At 40.7% G+C, this 14,669-nt stretch overlaps 1 protein-coding gene across 5 annotated transcripts; it reads right to left on the bottom strand.

The window, feature by feature from the left end:
* Positions 1-1,266: 1,266 nt before the first annotated feature.
* Positions 1,267-13,465, bottom strand: LOC103632918 (nuclear pore complex protein NUP155). 5 transcript variants are annotated; one of them, XR_556222.3, is made up of 14 exons: positions 13,130-13,465; positions 11,833-12,002; positions 10,267-10,393; positions 8,453-8,715; positions 6,728-8,363; positions 6,438-6,650; positions 6,063-6,310; positions 5,161-5,572; positions 4,476-4,681; positions 4,028-4,373; positions 2,783-3,001; positions 2,358-2,686; positions 1,739-2,097; positions 1,267-1,645 (listed from the first exon to the last, which is right to left on the bottom strand). XR_556222.3 is itself a non-coding variant. In XM_008654632.2 (13 exons), the coding sequence occupies exons 1-13, from the start codon at positions 13,289-13,291 to the stop codon at positions 1,995-1,997; spliced, it is 4,434 nt and encodes a 1,477-aa protein (XP_008652854.2). In that variant the 5' UTR covers positions 13,292-13,448; the 3' UTR covers positions 1,267-1,994. The 5 variants fall into 5 exon arrangements, 3 of the variants coding, with proteins under 3 accessions (XP_008652854.2, XP_035818973.1, XP_008652862.1); XR_002265561.2 differs by lacking the exon at positions 13,130-13,465 and adding an exon at positions 12,150-12,248 and having other exon boundaries at positions 1,271-1,645; XM_008654632.2 differs by having other exon boundaries at positions 1,267-2,097; positions 13,130-13,448.
* Positions 13,466-14,669: the final 1,204 nt, after the last annotated feature.

The raw sequence follows: 14,669 nt of genomic DNA, 5'->3' as shown, positions 1-14,669 counted from the left end.
TTTAAAAGCAAGATGATTGAAGGAGATTAGGTGGGTTAAAATTCTCTTACTATTCAATATTCAATAGTAACAGAATTTTAGCCTTTTCAATCCTCCCTTACTTCTTGAGTTCTTGCTCTCAAACATACCTGAAGGCCAGTCACCACGATCCATGAAACGGAAAAAGGCACCCGGAGGTACGCTATCCTTTGCAACAAACATGTTTGGTTCACCAATTCAGTCCCCTCACCGCGTGTCCAATAACGATGCTAAACTCTTGGAGATTTATTTGAGACGGTTTACTCGAGGAGATTATTCTACCAGCCATCGAATAAAAGTTAGACCACAGGCAGTACTCTGCTGCGGAAGAAATGCTTGTCACTTTGTCAGCCAACTCCGTCTGTCCGCACACGTCACAGTAGACTTGCCTCGTTTGGTACAGCTATAGTCATCCACTTGTGTAATTTAGGCGTGAAATTTTAGTTTAGAATCTGCACCAACCCATTTTAGACCTTGTTCGGTTAATCCCGTTACCGATAGATCGAATGAGATTAAAAAAAATAAGAAAAAGTTTGACTTAGTTCTTATTCGATTAGCTCTCAATCCATGTGGATTGAATGAGATTGGATAAATTTAAATCTTAAACAAGTCAAAATTCTTTTAAATTTTTTCCAATCTCAACCAATACATGTATAATAGGAATAACCAAACAAGGTCTTAATTAGAATTTAAACTCATCCAATCTCATGGATTGAAAGAGAACCGAACAAGGGCTTATTCGCTTTGCTCTCAATCCATGTGAATTGAGTAGGATTGAGTAGGTTTCAATCCTGAACAAGTGAATTCCTAAAAATCTTTTATATTTTTTTCCAATACCGTCCAATCCACATGCGATAAGAATAACCAACCGAAGCCCTTAATTAAAATAATCATAGGCATCCAAAAAAATCCTTTGTTGCTTGCACCCATAACATATTGGGCACCATCACACAATTGGAGAACCGTACAGTTAAACAGATCGAAAACATCCTATCCACGAGCATTTATCTATAATCAACCTGCCATTTCCGCACGGGCGTGGAAAAACGTCAAAAAGTAAAAGAGAAACGAAAACCAAACAAATGGAACCAACGAGACCTATAAATCCACATTTCTGGCAATAACCTTTACCTTTTTTCAGCTACTGAAACGGTATCTTCATACAAACAAACACAGCGTAAAAGCTTACAACACTGAGAATAATCTACTATAGAACTGTACAATGTCATGGCACATACTAAATTCCGATTCCTGCATCAAAACCCAACTTGTATTCAACAGTTTAATGTTGTTCAGGGACAAAGTCCACCCTTAAAACAGGACCGGCAGTATCTACCACTAGATTAGCAAGTAATGAAGACATCTAAACAATTTTCCAAATCTACGGCTCTGCAGTCCATACTGACTCAAGTCAAATAAAAGAAGGCTGCACTTAGTCATGAAAAACATCTGATTAATAATGATTAAAGCAGCCTTGGGTTCAAAAAAGAAAAGAACTCGAACGGTGAGAAAAGACTGTCCCCCGTTATTATATTAAGAAGCTCAATCGGAGTACGACCAAGTCACGAAAACTGCCTCCCATGCAGCAAGAGAATCCGCTCCCTATAGACCAGATCTAGATCTTTACCTACACGAGGATCCATTGGTCAGTCCGTTGTGTGCACACAAACAGAGGAACCAACAAATGACCTTTTTCAACCCGTCTGAAATTTGCTCTCACCTAGAAGTCAAACCCAGGACATCAGAAGTGCTATTAGAGCCATCTAACCAACTCAGCCAGGACATGAGTGGTACTAGAGCCATCTAACCACCTCAGCTAGAGTCCTGCAGCAGCCCCGGGTTCTTGCAGATAAGTGTAAGGAACAATACAGATCATGCTGAGGTGAATCCAGAAGCCCTCGACTCTATTCCTTGGTTTTGTGGTACAACAGATGCAAGATCATTCTTCACTATCTTGAGGAATGACTGCAATCTGCTTAATAAGAAGATAGTAATTTCTCCTCAAGTTCACGGAAACCACGGTAGACATTCTCCGTTTGGTTCTGTGGAAGGTTTAATCGCCTCACCTCAGTCATGTACCTGAAGTTGCAATACAATGTAAGAGAATGGTCTGGTGATGTATGAAGTGGTAGCATGGTTCACGTAACAAAATAAAAGCAGGTCAAGTAGTGGAATAATGCAATAATTTTTTTTAAGAATTTAACAGCCAAGTAGTGAAATAATGCAATGGTTTTTTAAGAATTTAACAGCGTTCAAACAATTGATAAAAATACATTTGTATGAAATAGTCCAGATAAAAGAGAATCGTAAACATAGGTGTCATTAATGTATAGACTTACCTGTTCGCCAAACTAATTATTTTATCTCGAGCACCTTGATTCGCAGTCCCTGTTTGGTTCAATGAGAATGTTCCATCAAGAAAGAATGAAGCCCCAGCACTTGTGGTGCCTAGCCTGTGTGCAATGACAGATATCCCCCACTCACGGAGGATTGCTAGAACTGATCGCAGAAGGCGCAACTTCAGATTTAGTGAGGGTATGATTGCACCGTTCGATAACAGGTGATCATACACAGAAAGTACAGGTCCAGGAAGACCTTTACAGGCACCAAGAAGAGCTCTTGCAACATCATCATCACCAACTAATTCTTCTCCTGAACTTAATCTATCCTGTAGATAAGAGCAGGATAATGAGTACCACAGTGGAATGCTCTCACAGGTAGTCTCAAGTATGCATGTACGGAAAGTACAGAAAATACACATTACCACTGCAGCCTTCTCAAGGTGAAGGCATATGATATCTAAAGGTAAACAAGCTCCATCTGCAGGATCAAGTTTCGAGCCTACTCTTTTCACAACAGAACAAGCTTCTGCAACACCCCCTTTAGTAAGTGCCTGATCAAGGAGTCTAGCCCAAACTTCTCGAACAATTTTGCTATCAGCGTCTCCAGAGTAATTAGCAAAGCTCAGCATTTCCAAGCAAACCTAATAAAAAAATGTTCCAAGTCTTTTTAAGAGAAACCATTTGCTAATAACCCAATATAGATGCAGGATTTGGTAGATACAGGGAACTCCTAGTACCAACAGCAAGTCAGGCAACAAACAGATGAATACTGTCTAAAACTTAGATTCAGGAAATGATTATGTTGAGAATTCGTATCCTGACCCCATTATGAGTTCTAACTGTGTAGAGTTAATTTAGAAATCTTTTGTCCTAACTGTGTACAGTTACAAGTAAACAGAGTTTGATGCACCCAATACTAAAGATTTAAGGACAAGAATACATACTAAGTCCCACAGCTAAGGAAATCCTTTCAAAATTAAGTTTATCAAAGGAGAGAGAAGTTAATTTCTACCAGTGCCCAGAGTACCACAATCCCAACTCACAGAAACTCACTGTTGATTTTTCTGTCAAACTCAGTATCCTGCTTGCCTCTTAGTTGGCTAGCGCTATCACCACAAATGATTATTCCTGTTGTTTAGCGAAAGGGCATCTAACTGAGTTAGATAGGTGGTCTGAGCACACCTCAGGTCCTAGGTTCGACTCACCGTGGGAGCGAATTTCAGACTGTGGTTAAAAAATCACCTCGTCTGTCCCACGCCAAAGCACACGTATAAGGCTCGGCCCCGGTCGCAATCGTTCTCACATGGGCTTCAATGCCGCTGTGTATGGGTGGGGCAGGGGTTCGGGGGGTTTCTCGACCTGTGTGAGGTCTTCTTAAATACAAATATACAATACTCGTGGGTTGTCTTACCCCGCAGGTCGAGTTTTTTATTATTCCTGTTGTTTCAAGTTTCATCTGACTCTTATATCTCTTATTTCAACATCTTTAAAATGATCCATATTCATAAGCTTTGTTATTATGCAATAGTAGTAGGAGTCTTATGGAAGTGCTTAGTGCATACTGCATAGTTTGAGAATATAAGAACCATTGAGACGCAGCACAGCATATTAAATTGACAAAAGCAAGGCCACGTGAGTAAGTTCTACGAAACCAAGAAAAAACATACCTCCCAGAGATCAAATGGAACAGCATAATCGTTATACAGTTGAGTGATACTCTTGAGATTTAATGATAGTTCTTTTGCCTTATCCTTAGCAGCCTTAGCAGTCTCTGCATTAGCAAGAATGTTGTCACGAGGGAACGGAACATTAGGTAATTCAGAACTGCTTGGAATATTTTCGAGCCGTGCAACCATGAGCTCCAATTCTTCTTTAATTTGAATTTGGAAGCGTAGCACGACAAGTTTTCCTTCAAGCAAATCCACTGTGCTGCTATCAACAGGATTTTTGGACAAATCAGCAGCGATGCCTGCGCTTTTGGCCTGAAGCACTGCATCTCTGAGATATTCATACCTGGATTCCAAAAGTAAATTTATACTGTTATCCCATAAAAAGATGAATATAAATTATGGAATTTGTAAAAGTAAAGAAAATAAGAGTTCAAAATTCAGATACCGCTTGTCAAGAGCTGGAGCTTCTTCAGAATTAGAGCACTGTCTCTCTGCCAATATTAACAACATCCTGGCAGCAGCAATATGTTCCCCCTTGCGGACATAGTACCTAGCTAGGAGCTCGAGATACTTTGTTTGACTAGTCGAGATAGGTGCACCTAAATCATGCATCTTAGCAGCTCCAGGTGTAACTGAAGAAACTGCCCGAACCTTATACAGGTAAAAAGTAGATGGTCAGGAATAACATCCTGGTCTTAGACAACATGATAAAGACTAAAAACGGTGTATGGACAATAACTTGGAAGTATATAGTGAGATGGAAGGTATTTATGTAATCATATGGCCAGTATCTAAGGAAGCTCTTATCAGCTATTTGTGGCAAAATAACTGGCATATCAACTAGAACCAGTACATGGTATTAAAATTCAGATCAGCAGGTAATTTGAACAAGCCCAAACCATAACCAATGGCGGGTGCTTAAGATTCCTCTGACAACAGAATTAAATCAACAAAGAATATAATTTCCCAAATTATTCACTTGTATGTCAATGGGCAAAACCCAAAAATAGGATAATATCACCAACTCGGCGACAGACCAGATAAGGTTTCCAGTTTGATGGAAGTACTAATCATGTATCCATGGTTACAACTTTTGGTGGAAAAACAAGGATTAGGGGCTTAGGGCACACCTCTTCTTGATGCTTACGGCCAGCACTCTGCAGAAAAGAAACCAAATCAGATCCACCATACTCTAAAAGCTCATTTTCTAGACCAAGCTCAATAAGTGTCCTGTATAGATGCTCATGGAAAACTGTGTCCGGCCATTGGACACTAAGTTGTATGATTTGTTTGATATACTTGCTTCGAGAAGCTGGATCAGCAGCAGTTGCTAGAGCAGATGACTTGTCTGCACTTTGCATTCGACTATGCCCAACACCCTTGAGAGTGCACAGCGCATCCATAACAATCCTATAGCATTGTTCACGCTGCAACATTATTGTATCATGATGCCTTGGGTCTATTTGACCATTGATAATATCAGCATTGGAGTCAAGTGCTTGAGCTTTCTGCAGAGGCAATCGGACTACAGCCTCATAAAATCTAAACCCACACCCAACAAGAAATCATATAAATATATCAGTTGGCAGATGTGAAAAATCAATAAAGTTATCAAGATAGGTCTATCCTAAGTCAAATATTTTCTACTGTAGAAAAAAATATTCACTGATTGAAATGAGGTATAGATACATCTAGGTTTGTCCTAAGCAGTGTTTTTAAAGTGTAAGGCGAGGCAAGGCGTTGGACCAACGTCTGGACGCCTAGGCGGGCAAGGCGCCTAGGATTTCTGGGTGTTGGCCCACCGCCTGGACGCCAAGGCGACTCCTTAAAAACACTGGTCCTAAGTCGAATATTTTCAACTGTAAAAAACATAGTATCTTGAGTGAAAACCCAGTATAGATTCCAAAAGTATGAGCACGTCTAGTAATTTCTACCTGTTTCCAATCCATATAGAAGTTCAGATATTGGTGATAAAAGTTAAACATGTTTGACTGACCAGATACAGTATTTGTTATCGGAGGAAGTCACTAACCTTAGGTTCTCAAATCTCTTGCATATGGCACTCAAATCAGCAGAGTCTGGAATTTTAGTCAAGAGGTTGAAAGCATCTCTAGCAAGAATATCTCTCTCATCAGCATTATTAGTCATAGATGCTCTCTCAAGGCATTCCACTGCCAAGTAATATTTGTAGTCTGACTCATTGAAGTAACTAGGGCAACCCTCCCTCAATTTAGTACTGATTTCTTCAACAGTTCCTCTGCCCTCTGGGCCAATATAGTACTGCAAAAATCATATAAAATTACTGACCTAAACTGAAACAGATGATAATTCTGAATGTGCATGTTGCACTTGTGATTTCCCTATTTTCATATTGGCAGACTAAAGAACAGGATGGTGACTATATTACCTCCATGAGTGCAGAAATAAGACGCATCGCGAGCTGATCACCATCCTCTGAACATACCAATTGATGAAATGTTAATTGAACAAATTTCTTGCATAAATCATTGCCCAGTGTCTGAGCCAAACGGGCAACATTATGCTGGCAAATAAGTTGAAGCAGAAACAGTGCTTCACCAGATCTCCTAAGCAACCGCCTAAGACACTCCATTGCCCTCACCTGTCAATACAATGTGTTTCTGGTGAAAAAAATAATAAAATGTGCCCTAATTCTGCTGAGTAATTCTCAACACCTACCTCCATAGCGGCTAGTTCTGCTGATGTATAAAGCAGCCTTGGCTTTTTATTCGATGCAGATTTATCTACAGGGTTCATATCTCGAATTTGGGAGTTGTAGGGACTCCTTCCATTGCTATGCCCTCCAGGGCCAATAATAGGCCCTGTTTTGTAGAGTATGGAACCAGAATCGCCAAGACCAGCAACATAACCATAAAGGCCCCTTCTCTTGTTTCTTCTAGATCTTAAAAATGTTTCCAGTGAATGAATCTTACTCTCAAGAATTTTCATGGCCCCAGCTGAAAGCCTGCAAACAATTACGCCATCCTCGCGTTTATTATTACCAGACGGTCCTCGAATCGACATAATAGGAAGCTCCCAGATGGGATAAAGTAGTCTTGACGAGCACAAACAAAGCCCTTCATATGCACCAGAAAACAAAGGTTCTGCCTCTTGAACAACTTGGCCCATACTAAAGCCTCCAGCCTGAGTTCGTGTATTAGATAAAGCAGTGGTGCCGTTAATTTGAGGCATCCCAACAAGCCCAGGGTCCTCAAACGCCTCAGCAGCTTTCTCAGAAACAGCATTGCTTATCAGACTATCTTCAGCATAAAGTAGCTTCGCAGCTAACATTAAGCACATTGCCGCAGCCTCTCCAGCACCAAAGCGATTAAAGAATTCTTCAATTTGTGATCTCAGGGTGTTCCCGTCAAACAATTTCCTTAGAATATCAACAGGCCTGTTAAAAATCAACTCCATCAAACCCATAGTATTGAATACAACCACCCTCCTCCGAGGCAAGATATGCTGGGTAGGAAGATCCCCTTTTGCCCACAGTTTTATACATGCCTTCTCAGAAGGTTTTCTGAAACATGTGAAACATTCCACATCAGCATATAAAGACTGCATCATGTAAGCAGCATCGGGAAGTGGTAAGACATCAGAGGCACAAAGCATTCGACCCTCAACAGGTAAAGCAGAGACTGTTTCTCGTAGAGCTCTGGAGGTTCTAGAAGCTGTTCCAAAGGTGCTGGGGAGAGATAGCTGCGCAGCTGAATCTTTCTGCACAGCCAGAAGAGATGACATGGCTGTAGCGGATGAATCTGACATTACAAGAGCACCAGCAGAATAGAATGCAGACTCAACTTTCAATGCTAGATCTTCAGGAAGAGCCCTGCCAGCCACAGAAACAGCACCAAATGTAAGCCCACCACCAACCCCCAGAGGTGGGGACGGCCTAGTAGCAACAATTTTTAAACAGGTTGGCCTCTGCAGACCACTGTTCAATCCAACTGAAGAACCACTTCCACCAGATGTAGTGAGGAATAATCTCTTCCCATCTGATAAAACAGCAACAGCATGGAGCCACTTTGATTCCACAGAAGATACAGGTGAGATGCAAACAATTGATGGTCTTGGTGATCGTGCAGCTCTTGGCGCATTAGACCTCCGACCACCATAAGGTCCATCCCGTGGATCAACAATGTTCTTTTCTTCAGTAATTTTTGTCAAAGGGCCATCACCATTAACTCCTAGATCAAATAATTGCAACTTCATGCCCTCGGTACGCGCATAGATAGTGTTCCTCTCCTCATCCATGACCATATCAACAATTGGATCAACAGTTGAGAATTTGAATGCATTTGGCAGTACCCACCTGAAAATCGTGATGGTTGAATAAGCAGGTGGCCACATTATCTACAGATAAGCAAATAATCACAGTTCTGGCCTTACAACAGTAGTTACCTAGAAAGAAGACTGCCAATGCCAGTAGTAAGACAAACTTTACGGCAACGTTTACGCCAACCTGAACCAGTTGTATACTGCAATTCATATATATGGCCATCGCGACCAGCTACAAAAATTTGGCCCTTGTCTGTACATGTGATGCATGTCATTGTGACACCATCAGTGGCAATCATGTACTCAGGTAATGGTTGTAATGAAAGCTCAGCATATGGGTCTGTTCCATCAGCACTAGCAGAACAGCAAACTCCAACAAGTATCAGCTGGCACAACAGATGTAAGTCGATGTAAGGCCCCGTTTGGGACTGTTTCAATTTCACAAAATTTGGTGAAGTTGATGAAGCAGGTCATTAGAAGCTTCAAACAATCGTGAAGCTGAAGTTGCAAACTTTTAGAAGACATTTACATAAGTCATTTTGTTTGTTATTTAGATTAAAAATATTTTTAAAAAACGTTTAAATTTATATTATACACCACAGCTTCACGTTGAAGCTGGAAACACAGAGCAGTGCCAAACACCCCATAAATATAATTGAAGAGCCAAATTGGGAAAGGACTTCTTGATAAGGATATTAAGGAATGAAGTCCTATGATGTATGCATGTCTCAGTCTCAATTCAGTAGGAAGCTTTTCTAAGGCACATACGAACAATTTGAGCATAGAAGACATGATACTCCACTAAATAAACTTGCTACATGAGTACATGACTTCATTATGTTCATCCAGCATCACTGATTGTCCTTGACAAAGTAACAACCAAGTATCTGCTGGTCCCAAAGAAAATCAAACAAGGCCATCTGATGTAAAAATATCAGTATAACCGCTAAATATTTCTATTGAACAAAAGATATTTTGTATTTCATACTGTTAACCTAATTAGTTTCTCATACATGCTACACAAAACCTAAACAGGATATGAGGGAAATGATGATTGGCCCATGCATTTGATAAAGATCTCGTTCTTGTACTTTTCTCGCTCCATTGTAAATAGTTTCCAAAAATTTAGAGCATCTCCAACAGGGCACCTACTCAAGTCCCTCCTTTATGGAGGACCCCACCCAGATCTCCCCATCAGCTTCTTCTCCCAATGGTGCATAGAAAGCTCCCTGCCCCCCCCCCCCGGGTCCATTTGAATGCCTTTTATAGGTTTGAGGGCTCCTGCAGGAATAGATGGAAAAAAGAAGCCTCGAGAGTAGGGGAGCCCTCAAACTCAAATCAAAAGTAGGGGTCCTGATTTGAGGTCTCCTGTTGGAGATGCTCTCAAGGTCAAGTGATGGTTCAATTACATTGGAAGCATAAGCAAAACTATTAGGAACAGCTTCGATGTTATAATAGGCAAAGTGGCCATTTGCATTAGCCAAGACCTCACCAAGCAAGATTAGCAGGTAACAATGAATCTTGACTCATTACCCAGCCACTAATGAGGCTAGATCAAACAAGGCAAGGAAACTAAACATGCCCTGAAAGGATTCGATGGTCCGCTCTTCCTTGCAGTGTTGAACACTTGACAAGTTATATCATCACGAAAATCAAAAAACAACAGATAACTCCAGGATATAATTTGATTTAGCATCCTGTAGATTTTAGTCCTTGTGTGTTAGGTATAAGAAACAGAAAATGGATAATGTGAAGAGTAAATTTATCTAGAAAATATGTGTCAAATGCTTAGTGTGTTTTAACTTGACAATTGAATTTTGCAGGCAATCTATATTACTGTAGATTTTGCTTGTCTTCAAATACCAACTTGATTATCAAGTGTCAATCAAGGTCAGCAAGTGTGTTTCAATTCAAAGGGAAATCATAATCATCCTTACTTCAACAGGAGTTGCTAAAACTAAAAGGTATTGAATGGCTTCAATGAAAATCCCAGGTTTTGCCCTAGCAAGGCCAACAGCACAAATTGCTTGCTCGTCAACATTATGCTCTTGGCAATGCCCGTCCCTGTAAAATATGAAAAAAAAACAATTATAAGCAATAAGGATGGCATGTCTCCATTCAGGAAAAGTATCATTAGACCACTTACAAGAAAGTGAAATCACTTGCACACTGCTATTAAACCCAACTCTGCTGTTTATATCTAAAAAAACTCGGACTTTATATCTAACAAACTCAAAAGTCAAATCAATGATGTTATCTTCAAGCCTACTAGACGGTAACACCAACCAAATACACTACATGATAAAAGGGTAATCACTGCATGACAATAATAAGGTTGGCAGAGATAACTGAGTGCTGATGCTGGAATTAAATCGCATGGATCCCTACCCTTGACGAATGACATGTGTCCCTGAAATTAATCACACGGCTGATCTGTTGATCTAAATATTGTAATACTTCATGGGACCATATTTGTGTGTGTAATTGATAGATTTGTTGACCACATGGTTTGTTTAAGATGTCATGTGTCATTCATCAAGGGTAGGGGTCCATATGAGAGATCCAGGTCCAATCATAGTTCTTAAGGCGGTAAGGCGAGACAAGGCGTTGGGCCACCGCCTGGACGCCTAGGCGCTTACTAAGGCGAGCAAGGCGACGCCTTACCAATTAAAGAAAAGACAGAACAACAACATATATGAGGAAGAAAAAGAAAAAGGGAGAAAGAAAAAAAGAAGGAAGGGGTAGAAGAGATGGCCCAGCCCACCAGGCAGGCAGCCCATATATCCTCTGGTTAGGGTTGCTGAGTTGCTCCCATCTCACTGTCGCCGCTCGTCCACAACCATGCATCGCTGCTCCTGCTCCCCCAAGCTCGGCGGCGCTCCCCCGAGTCTCAGCGTCGCCGCTCCCCCGAGTTCTACGCCGCCGCTCCCCCTAGCTCGGCACTCCCTGTGCCGCCGCTCCCTCGAGCTCGTCACTCCCCCGAGTTCTGCGCCGCCAATCCCGCTCCCCAAAGTCTCTGCTAGGCTTCTTCCCCCTCCCCTCTTGCCGACTCTTGGCTAGGCGACGGGGACGCCTAGACTTTTTGGCTGCCTGGACGCCTAGGCGACGCCTTTGAAACCAAGGGTCCAATGCAACTTTATTCCGCTGAGGCCACCACTGCTTCCATGCACCATAAAAAGTTTCTCGATGTACAGTTTGACAAGTAATTTTAACACAGTGGCCAAAAGTTCAAAATTAGCACATTATATACCATACAATCATTTGGCTCAAAACAAATATAAAAATAGACCATGGATGGGAATAGCAATGGAATCTTGTGTAAAGAAATTTACAAAACAACAGCCCTGTGACAAACTAAAACACCCACAGAACGACAAATTGAGAACGAGATAAATCTGAGTACTAAGTAAAAATCATGTCCATTATAAAGGGTGTTCCCTTTTAACTGTTTAAGACCAATCACTCATGTAACAAATAAAAAGAAACAAATATTAGTGATTTACCATTTATCAAATCGCCAGATGAAAAATGAATTGTCAACTGTTGCCCAGGCCCGATGTATGTCAGAAAAAATCCCGCAAAGAGCTGTTCCTTCACCGGCAGCTGTGTTATATCTTTCAATCAACATAGGAGGGAGTTGACGAGTTTCTGCAACTTCTACCAAAGGAGGCCACTGCCAAGACAAAATATGTATTAAGAGAACATAAAAGTGCATTTTCAAAATATTAGTAGAACAACTTCATTATTAAATTCAAATAAAACTTAGAACAAACACATGGTATGTTAGAGAAGGGTTGGTCCAGCAAAGCATTTCTGAGACCTGCATGATCATCGTGTTCAATGTCATTAAAACTTCTGAAGAAACCTTTCCAGCATTCAAAACAAAGAGTTCCAACATGTACCAATGTGTTTGCGGTGTTTCATCCTAGCAGCATAAGAGCTAAAACATGAAACATTTAATAAATCCAGCAAACAGAAAATGCAAAGCAAAACCAAAGACAACTATCTACTTTAAAAGTGTGAAAACTGACCAGTAGTCTATAAACCATGCTCAACCAAACAAAGCAAACAGAATGTCCAGTTCCTACCTCCTCAATTCAATTACCAATACATACAAGAATATGTCCCTTGAATGAATGATGTCAGCAATCCGAAAAGCTGTTCGTCACTGCTGATCTCATATAAGCCAAGGTTGAGCTTGCCAGTAGCCAGTTTCAAATAGGGACCTCCCCTTTTTTTCTTTTTTTTTCTTTTTTGCAAAAACTAGTGTCCTTCGGTTTATGCTAATTTCCACGTGTTTGCCTCAATTTCCAAGTTTCAGCGTAACTTAAAGGACCAAAAACTCTTTCACCGTTTTCTAATGTCAGAATCAGGATTCACATCCTGCCAGGGAATCATGTCATGTGTATGACACACAATTGTAAATTGCTCCCGTGTGACATATAGTACTTCTGTCATGGAGTCTCACTCCCAAAATTTGACCCAAAACTACTCATACTACAATGCAATATATGAACCGAAAGTCCGAACTTCTACTGCAGGTCTGAAGCAACCAAAAAAAAACACCAGAAATAATCAGATGAAATCACTGCTCGCCATGTTTTCCTCCACCTTCATCTTTCGATTCCTCGTCACCCCCATTCTACTGGGAAAAACAATGACACGAATCCCCCAGGACAACTGCAGGAACCCTGAATACAACGGTAACATTCGCCCAAACCGGACACTGACACATCAACAACTCAAGCGTGCGCGTCTATCAGTACACACGCAGCTGACCACAGGTCGCGCAGGGCTTGCCTCCTTGGGGTGCGAGGAGTAGGGGTGGGACGCGTAGCGCGAGGCTTCAAGGGCCTCCTCCAGGTCGGGCTGCGCGGCGGCGTCGCGGCCGATCCGCTCCGAGACGTGAAGACCCGCCGAGGCCACGTCGGGACCGATGGCCTCGTCCTCCCCCCACGCCATGGCCGGAGCGTCGCGGCACAACGCGCAAGTGGTGGGGAACGGCCGAACGTGAGAGCGAGGAAAAACCCTAGTGCGCGATGGAGGCAGGGAGGGGCGGCGGGGCTGGCAAGTTCGGTTGATTTTTGATTCACATTTTTGTGGGCGGGTTCCGGTTTTGCAGGTTGGACCCGAAGTCATTTCACTTGACTTGGCTGTTTGATTCTCTATTCTATCTCATATCTCATTTCTTATTTTAAACTTCTTTCTACAAACAATATTAGTTACAATTCTGCTTCTCCTATTTTACATGATCCAAAAACAACCTTAGAAACTATTTTTTAAAAGCTAGAACTAAAAAGCCTCCAAATAGATCAATTTTTTATTCATTTTCTAAAAAAACTAGTTTTCTCGTTTCTTAAAAACCAAGAAATTAGTACCCAGCTAAAATCAGTTTTTTTTATGATTAGTCATTATTTATGAAAAAACTATAAAGGAATTTTAAAAAAAAAACTAGTGGATCTAAACATTTTTATTCGCTTTTTTTCTGAAAGCCAATTTTTATAAACTAAATGTAGTAACCAGTTTTTAAGAAACCGGAATGGATCAAGCAGGGCTTTATTCAAATCGTTTTTTTCCTTATGCCGACTATAACGTAAAAACGCCACATATCCTGGGAAGGGGAATGGGCTAAGACCGTTTCCAATAACTTCTAATATTTCTATTCTCATTATCTTTATACTCAGTTACGTGTGCATTGCTACGATTTTATATATTATATAGATGGATATTATTTAAATGAGATATTTATTTAAATATGATTATATTTTTATTTCCCAAAAATAGTGTATGTATATTTAATATGACTATCCTTTACAAACATAAAGGCTTTGTTTGGGAGGCTTCGTTTCAAGAATTGCAGCTTTAGTTTTCCAGCTTCACCATGAAACAACTTCGATAGATTGGTTTGTACATAGACTCTAGCTTCTGTAATATAATTAATTTGTGTTAGTTTTTTTAATTACCCTTAATTATTAGCGGCTAGAGAAAGAGACTAAATCGGTAGGTCATATAACCAATGGTATGGTAGATAATTTTTGTGCAACTCTACGAAGAGGTATGAAAAAGTTATTTTGAAGCCCTCTAAAGAGCTTCGAAAATTTCATGAAGCTAACCTCTAGTTTTAGTTTTTTTTAAAAAACTAGGGCTCATGAAGCTAGACCTATTTGGATAAATAAGCTAGAATAGACCTGAAATTTTTAAAGTGAGGCTCTTCCAAATAGCGCCAAAATAACACTTGTTTTTGGTGGTAGATATTGAATTCTTGAAGATAGAGGATAGTGGGTTCGTGCCTCCATCCTTATGCTCCCTTTTTACCTTTTTTTTTTGCTTTTTTCCTTTA

The sequence above is a fragment of the Zea mays genome, chromosome 1, assembly GCF_902167145.1.
Source record: "Zea mays cultivar B73 chromosome 1, Zm-B73-REFERENCE-NAM-5.0, whole genome shotgun sequence".
Classification (NCBI taxonomy): Eukaryota; Viridiplantae; Streptophyta; class Magnoliopsida; order Poales; family Poaceae; genus Zea; species Zea mays.
The sequence above is the reverse complement of the archived record's forward strand: the minus strand, read 5'-3'. Positions and strand labels throughout refer to the sequence as shown.